General features: G+C 42.6%; 1 protein-coding gene across 1 annotated transcript in view; it reads right to left on the minus strand.

The window, feature by feature from the left end:
* wdr18 (WD repeat domain 18) overlaps window positions 1-17,774 on the minus strand; it is a 97,239-nt gene that overhangs the window by 53,356 nt on the left and 26,109 nt on the right. The window contains exon 5 of the mRNA XM_029706613.1: window positions 5,903-6,046. Within this exon, the coding sequence (XP_029562473.1) occupies window positions 5,903-6,046 (144 nt within the window). The remainder of the gene's footprint in view (window positions 1-5,902; window positions 6,047-17,774) is intronic.

A 17,774-nucleotide genomic window follows, 5' to 3' on the forward strand; every position in this document is an offset into this window, starting at 1 on the left:
ACTAATCATTACATCACGTCTATACTGCCGGTCTTCAGAGCACTCAATTCAACATGAAAAGCGGACCCGAAACGGGATTTAGTTGAAGCCGTGGCTATTAATTCTATCGATGTGTGTACAAGCCTGGCTTGGGCTGGAGACTCAGCTGTACAAATGGCCAGATGACTGAAATCCAAATCATTAAAGGGACGGTTTGCGGGAAGCATCATGTCTCATTTCACACCACTACATTAACTAAAATGTTGGAGGTGGAGTGAAAAGATTATTCACCACGATGAAGGCCAGATTATTTTTCTTCTAACATTAGCCTGTTAAACTGTTCAAATCAAGTGCTTAAATCAGTGAGGGATGTTCGGAACCATTTAGCAAGAAACTTGTATTTTCTATGGCAAAAACTTCTTGGCAGGATTCCATTTCTAAACCTTCACACTGAAGAAAAAGGAAACGGCTAGCTGCTGCAGCTGCCGCGGTCAGATTTTCTGTCTGCCTATTTATCCCAATGTGAAACTTCTGGGCTCATGGTCTCATCTCCTGCTGAACAATTTAAACAAGGGGAACGAAACAGCACAACAAACGCAGCTCTCGGAATGCAACGCTCATATCCCCACTGGCAGAGTTAATGCCCGCCATGCATTGAAACACTCATCGCATAGAAACTTCTGCCCAGCTATGGTACGAAATCCCTTTTATTAAACAATGATCCACGGGCACATTCACAGTTAAGCTGTTTAGGAAATGAATAACTCTCCCCAAATCGGGTAAACAGCACAATTAGAGGAGCAGAAAGACACATGCTAGCAGAGAGTTAATTCCTTTTAGATGCTGACTGTAGAGATGGCAGACTTCCGATATTATACTCCGAAAATCTTTAAGCTGAATCATGAGATGGAAACAAAAATGTGGTTGTTGCTATAGGGAAATTATGGTTAACTTATGGGGTTGATGCAAGGTCCAAATACAGTATACAGGTAGCTTCAATACAAAGGGATCTCACTGTGTTAAAAATAAACCACAATATGTTCAGATGTGCAGCAACCCTATTGGATTCTAACAAATTATGTAAAAATGAATACATACATTTAAAAAATATATATATAAAACATTTGTAATGGAAGCCAGTTGGCCCAAAGCAACACAATATCCAGTCTCAATCACAACGAGGACAAATGAGTAACAGATTATCTGCAATCCCTTTAGTATGAATGACAGAATGCAGCATAATGAGACGGATCATTATACTTTGAGAGCTAGGGGGAAGCCAGAGGGAAGAGGAAATGATGCAGGATTAAAAAAGCTGTGATTTCACTCACCAGCAAGTTCCAGCATCTATGGAGGAACGATGCAACAACGCAAAGCTTGGCATTAAAACATTGTTTAATCAAATACCTGTTTTAACAAACGACATGTTCCGCTCTTTAAACACATTGATAATCATTATTAGTTGTACTCAAATCCAGGGCTATAAAAGCTTTTATCCTCTCCAATTACCTTAATTAACCAATTGATCTTTAAGATGATATGCCTAAATAACTAAGCGTCTAAAGACTGAGGTTGGAAGTCAAAAGGCGTACGAGTCAATGGGGCAGCAGCAGCTTGGCTTTGAAAATCTCTGAAAGGCAAGCATTAAAGATAAAAAAATAAATTAAAAAAACATGAGGAACGTTAGCACATTAATAACCTATGATTCCAGATACAGGACCATGGTGAAAGGGGTCGGTAGGCATTAATAAGAAGCTGAGAAACTTGGTTACCCAAACTGGGTCTTGACTTTGGGAATCTTCTCAATAATTGCAACAGGTCTTTTCAGTATACATGAAACACACTTCAATATGAATAAATGAAATGATAAACTCCCTCAGAAATGTTTTATCTTTCAAATCAATTACTATTTTATGACTTAGCCATTCTTCCTGAGGTCAAGTCACTCCACTACAACATACAAAGCAATTGTGATACTTTCATGTCAAAAAGTGAACATAAAAGGGTTGCAGAATCCCCTGACCAATAGTAGAATGATATTAGATAAAGTAATCTGTACCGTAGCCAAACATCTCTAAATACAATTATAACAACTAAAAGGACCAGTCTATAGGACCGTTTCTGTTAATATTCTCATGTAATCATGGTGCCACCAATAGATCCCCCTGTCCCTTACTGACTAACATTCACGTTTTGGTTGTATTCATATTTATTGAGAGGACTGGAACAATAACCATGTGTCAGTGAGAGGGGGCATGGAGATGGAGAGGACATAAATAAGCTATTGGTTGGAGAAGAGATGAGTAAGGGAACTGTTGAAAAAATGACAGTCCTAACAGATAGATATACACTACATGACCAAAAGTATGTGGACACCTGCTCGTCGAACATCTCAGTCCAACATCATGGGCATTAATATGGAGTTGGTCCCCCCTTTACTGCTATAACAGCCTCTACTCTTCTGGTTAGGCTTTCCACTAGATGTTGGAACATTGCTGCGGGGACTTCCATTCAGCCACAAGAGCATTAGTGAGGTCGGGCACTGATGTTGGGCAATTAGGCCTGGCTCGCAGTCGGCGTTCCAATTCATTCCAAAGGTGTTCGATGGGGTTGAGGTCAGGGCAAGTTCTTCCACACCGATCTTGACAAACCATCTCTGTATAGACCTCGCTTTGTGAACGGGGGCATTTTCATGCTGAAACAAGAAAGGGCCTTCCCCAAACTGTTGCCACAAAGTTTGAAGCACAGAATCGGCTTGAATGTCATTGTATGCTGTAGCATTAAGATTTCCCTTCACTGGAACTAAGGGGCCTAGCCCGAACCATGAAAAACAGCCGCATACCTCCAACAAACTTTACAGTTGGCACAACGCATTGGGGCAGGTGGCGTTCTCCTGGCATCTGCCAAACCCTGATTAGTCCGTCGAACTGCCAGATGGTGAAGCGTAATTCATCACTCCAGAGAGCGCATTTCCACTGTTCCAGAGTCCAACGGCGGCAAGCTTTACACCAATCCAGCCGTCGCTTGCCATTGCGCATGATGATCTTAGGCTTGTGTGCGGCTGCTTGGCCATGGAAAACCATTTCATGAAGTTCCCGACGAACAGTTCTTGTGCTGACGTTGCTCCCAGAGGCAATTTGGAACTCTGTAGAGTGTTCCAACCGAGGATAGATGATTTTTTTTACGCGCTACAGCACTCGGCGGTCTCGTGAGCTTGTGTGGCACACCAGTCCCGCGGCTGAGCCGTTGTTGCTCCTAGACATTTCCACTTCACAATAACAGCACTTATATAGTTGACTGGGGCAGCTCTAGCAGGGCATAAATTTGACACACTGACTTGTTGGAAAGGTGGCATCCTTTGACGGTGGCACGTTGAAAGTCACTAAGCTCTAAAGTAAGGCCATTCTGCTGCCAATGTTTGTCTATGGAGATTGCATGGCCGTGTGCTTGATTTTATACACCGGTCAACAACGAGTGTGGCTGAAATAGCCGAATGCACTAATTTGAAGGGGTGTCCACATACTTGTGTATATATAGTGTATTTGTTATCCATCTGCAGCCATCCATCTGCAGCACCCTTTCACAGACTTTTCTCCACTCAAACCTGATGCCTCTAGGATATCGCTTATTTGGCCATACATGCAAGAGCCACCCACAACATTTCCAGTGGGGCTGATGGATTTTGGGAGAGGCTTTCACAATTAAAACTAAAAGAGATATCGAGTAAGGAGGTTGAAAAACCTAAATGTTGCGAGTTTAATTATGGATACATAAATGGAGTAAATAAATGGACCAGTGAGCAATCTGCCTTTACTCAGACAGTGATTCTCAAGCCATGGAAGTAAGCATTGGGAAGCACTCCATCTAAAAAAAAACTTACTTCAGGAGTGAGAGAGGAAGAGAAAAAAGGCAGGATTTGTCTATCATGGGGAGTGATGCCTATGGGCAACCCGCCTGCACAGTGAGTGTCTCGCACCCAGTTTTGTGCGACTGCAAGAGCCAGGATAAGGGAAATTAGGTTTTAAATAGAAGTGGGGTGGTCTAACAAGGGGAGGGGGATCCTTTCTTGTGCTAAAATGTGCACATTCATTTATGTCATGTTTAATTGAGTCTTTTATACAAGTTTCTTTGTGGTACCTGACATGAAACTCATGACGAGTAGAAAGGAGGAGAGGACAAAGCTTGAAACTCAAATTGAACCACATCCATTAATGTCTTCTCTGATCTAGTTGGTTATGTCAGTTACATACAATATTTGGATTAATTCTCTGCAGCTCGACAAAGACATTTGTCTGCATTGAAATGTGACTTTAAGGGGCACAAAATGAGCCTATCCTGCAAACAAACCATCAATCATGCCAAATACAGAAGTCCATCTTGTGTTTAAGCCGAGGAAGACGCAGGAAGCTCTTGATTAGCACGTTGCAGTAAGACTAGATTCACTTAGCCAGAAGGGCTGGCAGACATAACTCTGAACCTGATGTGTGTCTTCTTTTCTCCTTGAAAGAGAGAGGTCAGAAAGAATCCCACTAGACGAGACTGATGGGAATGTATAGAAACTGTTATATGGGGGCAACCAAGAGCACCGTAGGGGGGGCAAAGAAGTCCCTCATGAGGCATGGTATCGGGCAGTAATAGCAATTAAAGACCCCAGGCGATTTAAACCCAAAACACAGGCTTTGCTGGTGTACCCCCCCCCCCCTTTCCCGCATTCTATCACCTCTCCATCTTTCAGGCCAACAGCGTGGGGATTCACCCGTACAAGGATGGTGCAATGTTAGAAAGTTCATGGAAAAGCAACAGAGGAGTATCTTTAGAGAATTCCCCGATACATGTGCAGAATTACAAATTGTGGCAGATGGTAGACTTCGGGTTTTATTAATATTTTCCCTTTGAACTGAAGAAGACTTTCTCAGTGGCTTAAGCTGGAAAAACTGGGGTGATCCCAAGCGAAGATTCTGTAGGATGCTTTAGAGTAGTGTTCCGGAAATGCCTCCCCAATCTCCCACTAGACAAAGCTTTGTGTAAGTGTAACCTGCCTTGACCTTCCCTGTGCACCAGAGAGATGTGGGCTGGTCCAAACATCACTCACATTCCCCTCTTCATTAACAAACTTTAGCAGCCAAGTTCCAGGCCAGCAGTGTGGAGACACATCAAGGCGCTGTCAGCTGATCTTATGAAGTGTACTGTATTTTGGTTCTTCACTGGAAAATGTACAGGACTAACTCAAAAGGGAATTCAGTCAAAGGTGTATTATGCGGCAATTGACAGGTGGAGGAGGGATTCTTTTATTTGTAATGTTCTCAATTTATTAAGTTGTCAGTTGTGTGTACTTGGTGAAGTGTTTCCGCCTTCACTTGTGGAAATTAAATTGTCTCACTTTTAAATAATGAATATATCGGGTAACGGGTTTGATGACAGTATATGAAATTCTAAGGTTATTTTCAAGGGCTTGACATTAATGTGCTTATTTGCCTCAGGCTGCTCATCTGCAGTCTTCAAAGTTCTATGAACTGGCTATGGTTTTACAGATGACTGTCAGTTCAAAGTCTCTCTCAGTTACGTCACTTGCCCTTGCGGCGTCGCCAGACTGTGGCCCATTGTGCCTGCTGTATATCTGCTTTCCAATTTGCCGTCACCCGGCTGAGCTCACCCCTGTCCAGACACTTCCCTCCGTGGGTACTGTCCACAACGGGTTGGTTATTTATGGTAGGGCAACCCGTTTATAATGTACAGAGAGGCCATTGATGAACCCTTGATGTTATGAAACAAAAACCCATGTCTGCGTGGGCAAGGTTGTGCTTGACGGATGCTCCATTAAAAGAGACCCACAGTTTGTAATTCAAACGCGATGTGAAGTTAATCGATGAAAGCTCAGGGTTAAACAGCGAGGGTGGCAAAGACAAAAAAATATATAGCTTACCTGGGTACAGAGGGACACCTGAAATATACCGCCGTCACTGCCACCGCAGAAGAGGTAGTACTCGCAGGGGTCAAGGGTCACTGACATGATGCCCACGTCAAAAAGAACAGACAGGAGCATCTCGCCAGAGGATAGCTCCCATAGCTAGAGAGAAAGAGAGAAAGAGAGCAAAAAGACAAAATAAAAGAAGAGTTTTAGGGTTAATTTGATCAGAGTTGTGGACATTGTTTAACTTCAGCTTTAAAAGATACTGTATAACGTCACATTATCAGTATGAGCTCACACTGCAGGGCTGTTAGTCTGACCCTGTCTGTCTTAGAGGAGTGGGCCGTTTAAGAGTGCAAGACACTAAAATACATCTTAGTCTGCAGAACGTCTGCAAATTTCTGTTCCAACCTCAACTTAATGACTTGGATAGATCAAATCATTTAGTGCCTATGACACTTACATTGTGCCAAGATCTTGATGGCCATTCATTGAGCTAATCCATTATTACAGCTAGCAGAGAAATTAAGAAAAAAAAACTGCTGAGGAACAGATTTCTGAACTGGAAAGTACAGTGGCTTGCGAAAGTATTCACCCCCCTTGGCATTTTTCCTATTTTGTTGCCTTACAACCTGAAATTAAAATAGATTTTTGGGGGGTTTGTTTCATTTGATTTACAAAACATGCCTGCCACTTTAAAGATGCAAAACATTTTTTTATTGTGAAACAAACAAGAAATAAAACAAAAAAACAGAAAACTTGAGCGTGCATAACTATTCACCCCCCAAAAGTCAATACTTTGTAGAGCTACCATTCGCAGCAATTACAGTTGCAATTCTCTTGGGGTATGTCTCTATTAGCTTGGCACATCTAGCCACTGGGATTTTTGCCCATTCCTCAAGGCAAAATTGCTCAAGCTCCTTCAACTTGGATGGGTTCTGCTGGTGTACAGCAATCTTTGAGTAATGCCACAGATTCAATTGGATTGAGGTCTGGGCTTTGTCGAGGCCATTCCAAGACATTTAAATGTTTCCCCTTAAACCACTCGAGTGTTGCTTTAGCAGTAGGTTTAGGGTCATAGTCCTGCTGGAAGGTGAACCTCTGTCCCAGTCTCAAATCTCTGGAAGACTGAAACAGGTTTCCCTCAAGAATTTCCCCGTGTTCAGCGCCATCCATCGTTCCTTCAATTCTGACCAGTTTCCCAGTCCCTGCCGATGAAAAACATACCCACAGCATGATGCTGCCGCCACCACGCTTCACTGTGGGGATGTCGTTCTCTGGGTGATGAGAGGTGTTGGGTTTGTGCCAGACATAGCGTTTTCCTTGATGGCCAAAATGCCACATTTTTGTCTAATCTGACCAGAATACCTTCTTCCATATATTTGGGGAATCTCCCATATGCCTTTTGGTGAACAAAACACATTTTTTCTTTAAGCAATGGCTTTTTTCTGGCCACTCTTCCATAAAGCCCAGCTCTGTGGAGCGTACGGCTTAAAGGTGGTCCTATGGACAGATACTCCAATCTCAGCTTTGCAGTTCCTTCAGGGTTATCTTTGGTCTCTTTGTTGCCTCTGATTAATGCCCTCCTTGGCTGGTCTGTGAGTTTTGGTGGGCGGCCGTCTCTTGGCAGGTTTGTTGTGGTGCCATATTCTTTCAACTTGTTAATAATGGATTTAAATGGTACTCCGTGGGATGTTCAAAGTTTCGGATATATTTTTTTTATAACCCAACCCTGATCTGTACTTCTCCACAACTTTGTCCCTGACCTGTTTGGAGAGCTCCTTGGTCTTTGTTACATTACAGCCTTATTATTAAAATGATTACAATTGTTTTATTCCCTCAATTTACACACAATATCCCATAATTACGAAGCAAAAACGGGTTTTTAGACATTTTTGCAAATTTATAAAAAAATTGAAATATCACATTTACATAATTATTCACACCCTTTACTGAGTACTTTGTTGAAGCGCCTTTGGCAGCGATTACAGCCTCACGTCTTCTTGGGTCTGACGCTACAAGCTTGGCACACCTGTATTTGGGGAGTTTCTTCCATTCGTCTCTGCTGATCCTCTCAAGCTCTGTCTCTCCAGAGATGTTAGATCGGGTTCAAGTACAGGCTCTAGCTGGGCCACTCAAGGACATTCAGAGACTTGTCCTGAAGGCACTCCTGCATTGTCTTGGCTGTGTGCTTAGGGTCATTGTCCTGTTGGAAGGTGAACCGTCGCGCCACAGTCGGAGGTCTTGAGCGCTTCAAGGATCTCTATACTTTGCGCTGTTCATATTTCCCTCAAACCTGACTAGTCTCCCAGTCCCTGCCGCTGAAAAACATCCCCACAGCATGATGCTGCCACCACCATGCTTCACTGAAGGGATGGTGCCAGGTTTCCTCCAGACGTGAAGTTTGGCATTACGGCCAAAGTGTTCAATCTTGGATTCATCAGACCAGAGAATTTTGTTTCTCATGGTCAGTCTTCAGGTGCCTTTTGGCAAACTCTAAGTGGGCTGACATGTGCCTTTTACTGAGAAGTCTGGCCACACTACCATACAATCCTGATTGGTAGTGTGCTGCAGAGATGGTTGTCCTTCTGGAAGGCTCTCCCATCTCCACAGAGGAACTCTGGAGCTCTGTCAGAGTGACCATCGGATTCTTGGTCACCTCCCTGACCAAGACCCTTCTCCCCCGGTTGTTCAGTTTGGCTTGGCAGCCAGCTCTAGGAAGAGTCTTGGTGGTTCCACATTTCTTTCATTTAAGGCTACTGTGTTCTTGAGGAACTTCAATGCTGCACACATTATTTGGTACCCTTCCCAAATCTGTGCCGACACAATCCTGTCTCGGAGCTCTACAGACAATACCTTCGACCTCATGGCTTAGTTTTTGCTCTGACATTCACTATCAACTGTGGGACCTTATATAGACTGGTGTGTGCCTTTCCAAATCATGGCCAATCAATTGAATTTTCCACAGGTGGAACCCAATCAAGTTGCAGAAACATCTCACAGATGATCAATGGAAACAGGATGCACCTGAGCTCAATTTTGAGTCTCATAGCAAAGGGTCTGAATACTTCTGTAAATATGCTATATGTTATTTATTTTTTCTAAATTAGCAAACATTTCTAAAAATCTGTTTTTGCTTTGTCATGAGGTAATGTGTGTGGATTGATAAGAATAATAACTTCATCAATTTTAGAATAAGTCTGTAATGTAACCAAATATAGAAAAAGGGGCCTGAATACTTTTACACTGATTTAGTTCTGGTATGGATGGAGGGACATGATTACAACAGGTGTGACCATATAGCCCATATTTATTCTTGTTTGTTTAAGAAATCTAGCAGACTCCAAGCCTGGTAAAAATAAAGTGATGAAAAAGACAGATTACTGATGACATGAAACGTATATGCGCTCCCTTTGGTAGAACCATAATCAAATTGATTTTGATCGCATCATTTATCAAAAGAAAACTTTGCTAACGGCTTGAAGGAAAACCGTGATGGCTGTTGGGAGAGAAAAACTTTGAGAGCCAGGCCTGAACAAAGCCAACTTCTAGACAACCCAGTCATGGAATTACAAAAACAAGAGTACACCAAACATTAAAAAACACAAAATAAGATATGAAATAATTCAAAACCCCCCCTCCCATCTAAGACACTACTCTGCTGAGTCTGAGTATACTAGAGGGAATGGTGGGGCTCATCCATTTAGAGTCTGTCATAGGGGTGGGAGGGAGGGGGGCTACTGAACGTTGTCTATAGCCCAACCTGCCATGTCCTAACAAGCCCTGTTCTCTGGCATGCCGTCTGCTTCTCCTTCAGCCAACACGATCACTCCCCATCATCGGACAGGGGGAATTATTTGTCTGTGGAGACTGACAGCCTGGAATCTATAGAGCAGCTGATGATATTGAACATGACAATACGAGCCGCTGACAAATTTGGTATGCAGTGAAGATGTAATAGAATTGAGCAAAAGAGAGCGAGACATGGCATCCTGCACAATGAGACTCAATATATAAGTGAGGTAGACTTTGAGTAGCATTATGTGCGTGCATATTGTCTACTGATTTCAAGTTATATATTTTAATGAAACACGTGTATGAAGAATATTCTTATCTGTTGAGGCTTGAAAGTTGAGTATTTTAAAGTTGTTTCTTGTGCTAAGTTGATTTGCTGCAAATGGTAGATGTTATCAAAAGTAGTCCATTTGAATTATATAACCCAATGGATGGTGTAGGAATACCGTTAAAGTTAAGCACGAGTAAGACAAAAGTGAATGTTCTGGATTTACAATTTACTTCAGCATTTATCCTAATGGAAATAGTTTGCCAGCTATTTGTCACGAAGGGACGCAGTTGACTAAGCCAAAACATGCTACAATAAATCAAACTTCAGAATTATAGAGGGAAAATGGTAAGTAGGGCTCTGTTACATTGACCAATGCAGAAAATCTTAAGTATGAAAATGTTTGGTAATCTAAATACGAAATAAAAAATATTAGCCTAATAAAAAAAAGTTAGCCTACATCTTAAACATGTTCTGAAGCTGGTGGGCTGTTCCAACTGCCACAGGGGACATGAGACTTTCAAGATGAAAGAAGAAGAGAGATGGAAGAAACAACCCACGCCTGTCAATTAAATATAAACCACTGGGGGGATAAAAGGTGAGTCAGAATTATAAGCGCTCCACTCTGTAATTTATCAAACTATGGTTATATCTATAGAAAATGGGCTAAATCACTTCACACTAATTCCTTTCAAACTATGGAATATAATTGATTGATCGACATCTTGCATGTTAAACAACTACGATGATTCTTGTTAAAAGAGCTGCAATTCCTCCACTTGAAAAAACATTTGAAGGAGGTAGTATTTCCATTTTGTTTTGCTGGACATTTGTTTTGCTATTGGACATGAGCCACAAGCATTTTCTTCATTAGATTGCATGTGACCCAACTGCTGAATAAAATACTGTACATCCTGTAAAAAATACTTTTGAACAAGTCATGGGCAGGGACATTGTTCAAAATGATTTCCAGCTCAGAGCAGGTGCCTAATGACGTTCACAGATCATTTGTAACACGACTCTTCATCTTGGAGATATAGCGCCTTTGGAAAGTATTCTGACCCCCTTGACTTTTTCCACATTTTGTTACGTTACAGCCTTATTCTAAAATGTATAAAATAGTTTCTCCCCCCCTCATCAATCTACACACAATACCCCATAATGAAAAAGCAAAAGCGCGTTTAGAAATTGTTGCAAAATAAAAAAAATTAAATCAATGTTTAACCTTAAATATCACATTTACATAAGTATTCAGACCCTTTAAATCAGTACTTTGTTGAAGCAGCGATTACAGCCTCGAGTCTTCTTGGGTCTGACGCTACAAGCTTGGCACACCTGTAATTGGGGAGTTTCTCTCAAGCTCTGCCAGGCTGGATGGGGTGTGTCGCTGCACAGCTATTTTCAGGTCTCTCCAGAGATGTTGAATCGGGTTCAAGTCTGGGTTCTGGCAGGGCCACTCAAGGACATTCAGAGACTTGTCCCAAAGCCACTCCTGCGTTGTCTTGTCTGTGTGCTTAGGGTCATTGTTCTGTCGGAAGTTGAACCTTCAAGGATCTCTCTGTACTTTGCGCCGTTCACCTTTCCCTCGATACTGACTAGTCTCCCAGTCCCTGCTTCTGAAAAATATCCCCGCAGCATGATACTGCCACCACCATGCTTCACCGTAGGGATGGTGCCAGGTTTCCTCCAGACGCAACGCTTGGCATTCAGGCCAAATAGTTCATCAGACCAGAGAATCTTGGCCACTACCATAAAGGCCTGATTGGTGGAGTGCTGCAGAGATGGTTGTCCTTCAGGAAGGTTCTCCCATCTCCACAGAGGAACTCTTGAGCTCTGTCAGAGTGACCATCGGGTTCTTGGTCACCTCCCTGACCAAGGCCCTTCTCCCCCAATTGCTGAGTTTGGCCGGGCAGCCAGCTCTAGGAAGTCTTGGTGGTTCCAAACTTCTCCATTTGTGCCTCAACACAATCCTGTCTCGGAGCTCTACAGACAATTCCTTCGACCTCATGGTTTGTTTTTGCGCCGACATGCACTGTCAACTGCGGGACCTTATATAGACTGGTGTGTGCCTTTCCAAATCATGTCCAATAAATTGAATTTACCGCAGGTGGACTCCAATCAAGTTGTAGAAACATCTCACGGGTGATCCATGGAAACAGGATGCACCTGATCTCAGTTTCGAGTCTCAAAGCAAAGGGTCTGAATACTTATTTAAATAAGGTAATTCTGTTCTTACATGTTTTATAAAATTAGCAAAGATGTGTAAAAACACATTTTCATTTTGTCATGCTGTGTTGTGGTCTTCCCTGTGGCTCAGTTGGTAGAGCATGGTGTTTGCAATGCCAGCATGGTGTGTGCAATGCCAGGGTTGTGGGTTCGATTCCCACGGGGGGCCAGTACAAAACAAAAAAAAATGCATGAAATGAAATGTATGCATTCACTACCGTAAGTCGCTCTGGATAAGAGCGTTTGCTAAATGACTAAAATGTAAAAATGTGTGTAGATTGTTTTTCATTTCATCCATTTTAGAATACGGATGTAACGTAACAAAATGTGACAAAAGGGGACTGAATACTTTCCAAATGTACTGTAGAACAGCACGGACTATGTGAACTCTGTACCCCTATCTCAGTATATTAGGATCAAATCTCATTAGGTATAGCTGGATACTGATACTTTGATGATGGGGGGCTCAGTCAGAAGAAATGGCTTACAGGCAGGAAAATAGTGGACATTTTCACTGTACTGATCGTTGACACAATGTGTCTGATACTAATAGCAATTAAGTCACTACAGAATGCATATTGAGTTTAACACAGTGTTGTGTGGCTTAAACAAATAATGGAGGTTGTTTGTATACATTTCCCAATGCATTGAATATATATTATCTTAATTGGATTTTGAGAGGGGTTGACCTAATTTAACAGGAATGCATTCCAGAGATGAGAATACATGATTCACATCCAAGTCTGCATGCCATCATAACTGCAACCATAGCTTCATACCTTAGCAAAAGATCACGTGTTCGTGCAAGGCTGTGCAACGGAATAAGTGCAGCACCAACATATCAGCAATCCCAATTATACCTATAGCGTGTGAAGTCGGTGCAAAAGCCAATCGATGTTTTGGTCAACCAAAGCACTAGCTCTCGGCTTACTTCCAGGCTGCAGGGTGAGAATGCTGAGAATTCAGATGTTTTATATTCAACATAACTTTGAGATTTTATTTGTTTTGATTTATTAAAACATTGAGAATGCTTACTCTAATTGCCAACTCAACTGCCTCTTACTTTTAGCCATAAAAATAAGACTCCAAAACCCCGTAACTAGAAAGGTGCATTATAAATGATTAAGGCACTTATCAGTTATTCTTTTGATTACATAAAGATAAGGCATAGCTGTGACCGTGGTCCTAAATATTGTATGGAAATATGATCTAGCCTACAGTAGATTCGATTAAAGCAGTAATTGACAGGAGGGTCTGAGTTACCTGACGTGATGCGGAGGCTTTAGCAGATAATCTACCATTTCTGAGAGCTCAAGTAAGTACCACAAACACATGGGAGAAATACCCTGCGGGAGCATGACTGATTAATCATATTGATCAGGGTTTAGATATGACATCTTCTTAATTAAATTCATAACCCAGTGGCATTCATTATTGATGCCTGGGTGAGGAGCTGATCATTTTAACAGGTTCTATTGTGGCTATATTGTCTTTCATTGTATTAGTGCCCACTTTAAAACCAGGAGCCTCAAGAATTGTGGACTTATTTACAGTATGCGCCAATGCAATATATTGTCTAGAGTAATTCTATGACCTCTACAAACAATTTTTTTCTTTCTATACTTGCAAAGATGGCTTGCCGTTAGAAATCAATAGGAACACTGGCTGGCTGGCTAAATAAAAGCCTGGGAGTGATTTCTCAATGAGCCGCTGGATGTCAGTCAGTCACTCGACACATGAGTCAAAAAGCTAATCAGAGTAGTTGATGCCCTGCGTCGGGGACACACACACACGCTCCAGTAGCTCATCCACACACTGGGGGATGAAGGGAGAGAGACGGACATCAAACACACAGAGCACCAGGGCCTGTGTTGCCTCGCTCCCTATGCATAGCTTCAGTTCATCACTTAAATAATATTTGCATTCCGGTATGCCTTTACTACAGGGGCAAACTGCAAGTGGCAGAACGTGCCATAGGTTCTCTCAATTCACTTCACACAAAAGATGACAGTAACAAAACCACATTTCTATGACGGCGAGAAACGAGATGAATAATTATTTTGTACAGAAGAAAATTGTTTGTGTTTATACCATGGCATTGTTGAATACTTGATTCTGATTGGTTAGAAGGGCATTCTAGAGCAGGCATTATTTCAACATTTTCGAAAACTCTTAGAAACCCGGAAGCCAAAACGTGGAAACTATGGATATACCTTCCCCCGCATTCTCATAATTCATATGAATGCCCCTAGAAATCCATGCATTAGCATGTTTCTGTTAGCAGATAGAACCTGAAAGAAATGCACCATATTACTGGCATGCTAATGTGCATGGACCTTGTAGGCTAAACTGCCAAGAAAAAAACCCATTACTGATCCAAATGGCTGCCCAATCAGGCAGGCTAGATGCAGTTGTGTGTATGTTTTATGATTAACGACTCATGGTGTAATTGTAAAAACATACAGGAACTCAAGTCCTTTTGTTCACCTGACATAGAATTCCTCACAATCAAATGCCGACCGTATTATCTCCCAAGAGAATTCTCGTCGGTTATTATCACAGCCGTGTACATCTCCCCTCAAGCCGATACCCATGACAGCCATCAAGGAACTTCACTGGACTTTAGGCAAACTGGAAACCATATATCCTGAGGCTGCATTTATTATAGCTGGGGATTTTAACAAAGCAAATTTGAGAACAAGGCTACCTAAATTCTATCAGCATATTGACTATAGCACTCGCGCTGGCAAAACACCGGATCACTGCTACTCTAAACTTCCGCAATGCATACAAGGCCCTCCCCCGACCTCCTTTCAGGAAATCTGACCACGACTCTATTTTGCTCCTCCCTTCCTATAGGCAGAAACTCAAACAGGATATACCCGTGACAAGGACTATTCAACGCTGGTCTGACCAATCGGAATCCACACTTTGTTTTGATAACGCGGACTGGGATATGTTCCGGGTAGCCTCAGAGAATAATATTGATTTATACGCTGATTCGGTGAGTGAATTTATAAGGAAGTGCGTCGGAGATGTTATACACACTGTAACTATTAAAACCTACTCAAACCAGAAACTGTGGACAGATGGCAGCATTCGCGCGAAACTGAAAGTGCGAACAACAGCATTTAACCATAGAAAGGTGACTGGGAATATGGATGAATACAAACAGTGTAGTTATTCCCTCCGCAAGGCAATCAAACAAGCAAAATGTCAGTAGAGACAAAGTGGAGTCGCAATTCAAAGGATCAGACAGAAGACGTATGTGGCAGTCTCTACAGACTAAACACCATCTGTCTGCTTTGAGGATAAAACAGTAACACCGACGCGGCCTGCTACCAAGGACTGTGGGCTCACTCAGGTCGACCACGGAGAAGTAAAAACATTTAAACGTGTTAACCCTCACAAGGCTGCTGGCTCAGACGGCATCTCTAGCCGCGTCTTCAGACCATGCACACACCAGCCACGGACATATTCACTCTCTCCCTATCCCAGTCTGCTGTCCCCACATGCTTCAAGATGGCCACCATTGTTCCTATACCCAAGAAGGTAAAGGTAACTGAACTAAATGACTATCGCCCCATAGCGCTCACTTCTGTCATCAAGTGCTTTGAGAGACTAGTCAAGGATCATATCGCCTCCACCTTACCTGTCACCCTAGACCCACTTCAATTTGTATACCGCCCCAATAGGTCCACAGACAATGCAATCGCAATCACACTAAACACTACCCTATTCCATCTGGACAAGAGGAATACCTACGTAAGAATGCTGTTCATTGACTACAGCTCAGTAACCATAGTCCCCTCCAAGCTCATCATTAAGCTAGAGGCCCTGGGTCTCAACTGCACCCTGTGTAACTGGGTCCTGGACTTCCTGACGGGCCGCCCCCAGGTGGTGAAGGTACGTAACAACATTCCACTTCGCTGATCCTCAACACTGGGGCCCCACAAGGGGGCGTGCTCAGCCCCCTCCTGCACTCCCTGTTCACCCATGACTGTGTGGCCATGCACGCCTCCAACTCAATCATCAAGTTAGCAGACGACAACAGTAGTAGCCTTCATTACCAACAACAAGACAGCCTACAGGGAGGAGGTGAGGGCACTCGGAGTGTGGTGTCAGGAAAGCAACCGCTCACTTAACGTCAACAAAACAAAATGATTGTGGACTTCAGAAAACAGCAGAGGGAGCACCCCCCCATCCATATCGATGGGACAGTAGTGGAGAAGGTGGAAGGTTTTAAGTTTCTCAGCGTACACATCATGGACGATGTGGGCAACTGCACCTCCCACAACAGCAGGGCTCTCCAGAGGGTGGTCAACAGTGAAGATGTGACACCGGGATGCTGGCCTTCTAGGCTGAGTTCCTCTGTCCAGTGTGTGTTCTTTTGCTCATCTTATACTTTTATTAGCCAGTCTGAGATATGTATTTTTCTTTGCAACTCTGCCTAGAAGGCTAGCATCCCGGAGTCGCCTCTTCACTGTTGACGTTGAGACTGGTGTTTTGCTAGAACTATTTAATGAAGCTGCCAGTTGAGGACTTGTGAGGTGTCTGTTTCTCAAACTAGACACTAATGTACTTGTCCTCTTGCTCAGTTGTGCACCAGGGCCTCCCACTCCTCTTTCTATTCTGGTTAGGGACAGTTTGCTCTGTTCTGTGAAGGGAGTAGTACACAGCGTTGTACGAGATCTTCAGTTTCTTGGCAATTTCTTGGATGGAATAGCCGTCATTTCTCAGAACCAGAATAGACTGGCAAGTTTCAGAAGAAAGGTCTTTGTTTCTGCCCATTTTGAGCCTGTAATAGAACCCACAAACGCTGATGCTCCAGATACTTAACTAGTCTAAAGAAGGCCAGTTTTATTGCTTTTTTAAAATCAGGACAATAGTTTTCTGCTGTGCTAACATAATTGCAAAAGAGTTTTCTAATGATCAACTTGGATTAGCTAACAACGTGCCATTGGAACACAGGCGTGATGGTTGCTGATAAATGGGCCTCTGTGCGCCTATGTAGATATTCTATAAAAATGTATTCATACATTTTTTAAACAGCCATTTCCAGCTACAATAGTCATTTACAACATTAACACTGCATCATGGAGTCACCTCGTCGCTGTTGACGTTGAGACTGGTGTTTTTACCATGTTGATTAATGTAAATACCAGTTGACTGGTCATGCTAGTGTAATTTGCATAATTTAATGGAATTAAATTGGCTCGTGTGTTCAGTATATTCGTTATGCTTCTTATTTATCCCACCTATAGCATACAGATACAGAGCCTTTGAATGAAAAATCATTCAGACAGCGCAAGAGCTGCTGCTGCAATGTCTTGTGGTGCTTTCAAGACAACTGGGAACTCTGAAAAATATGAGGTCAAATCATGATCTTTAGGTTGGAAAGTCGGAGCTATAGAAAGAGGCCCAAATTGGAATTCCGAGTTGAATGACCGTTCAAAACTATTTTTCCCGTCTGAGCAAATGTTTTTCCTAGTTCATAGTGGTCTTGAAAGCACTGAAGTTGGATATTTCCGAGTTCCCAGTTGTTTTGAACGCGGCATCAAACGGCAACGGAAGGCAGGCTTCATCAGTGTGTCAGAT

The sequence above is a fragment of the Salmo trutta genome, chromosome 22 (genome assembly GCF_901001165.1).
Source record: "Salmo trutta chromosome 22, fSalTru1.1, whole genome shotgun sequence".
NCBI lineage: Eukaryota > Metazoa > Chordata > Actinopteri > Salmoniformes > Salmonidae > Salmo > Salmo trutta.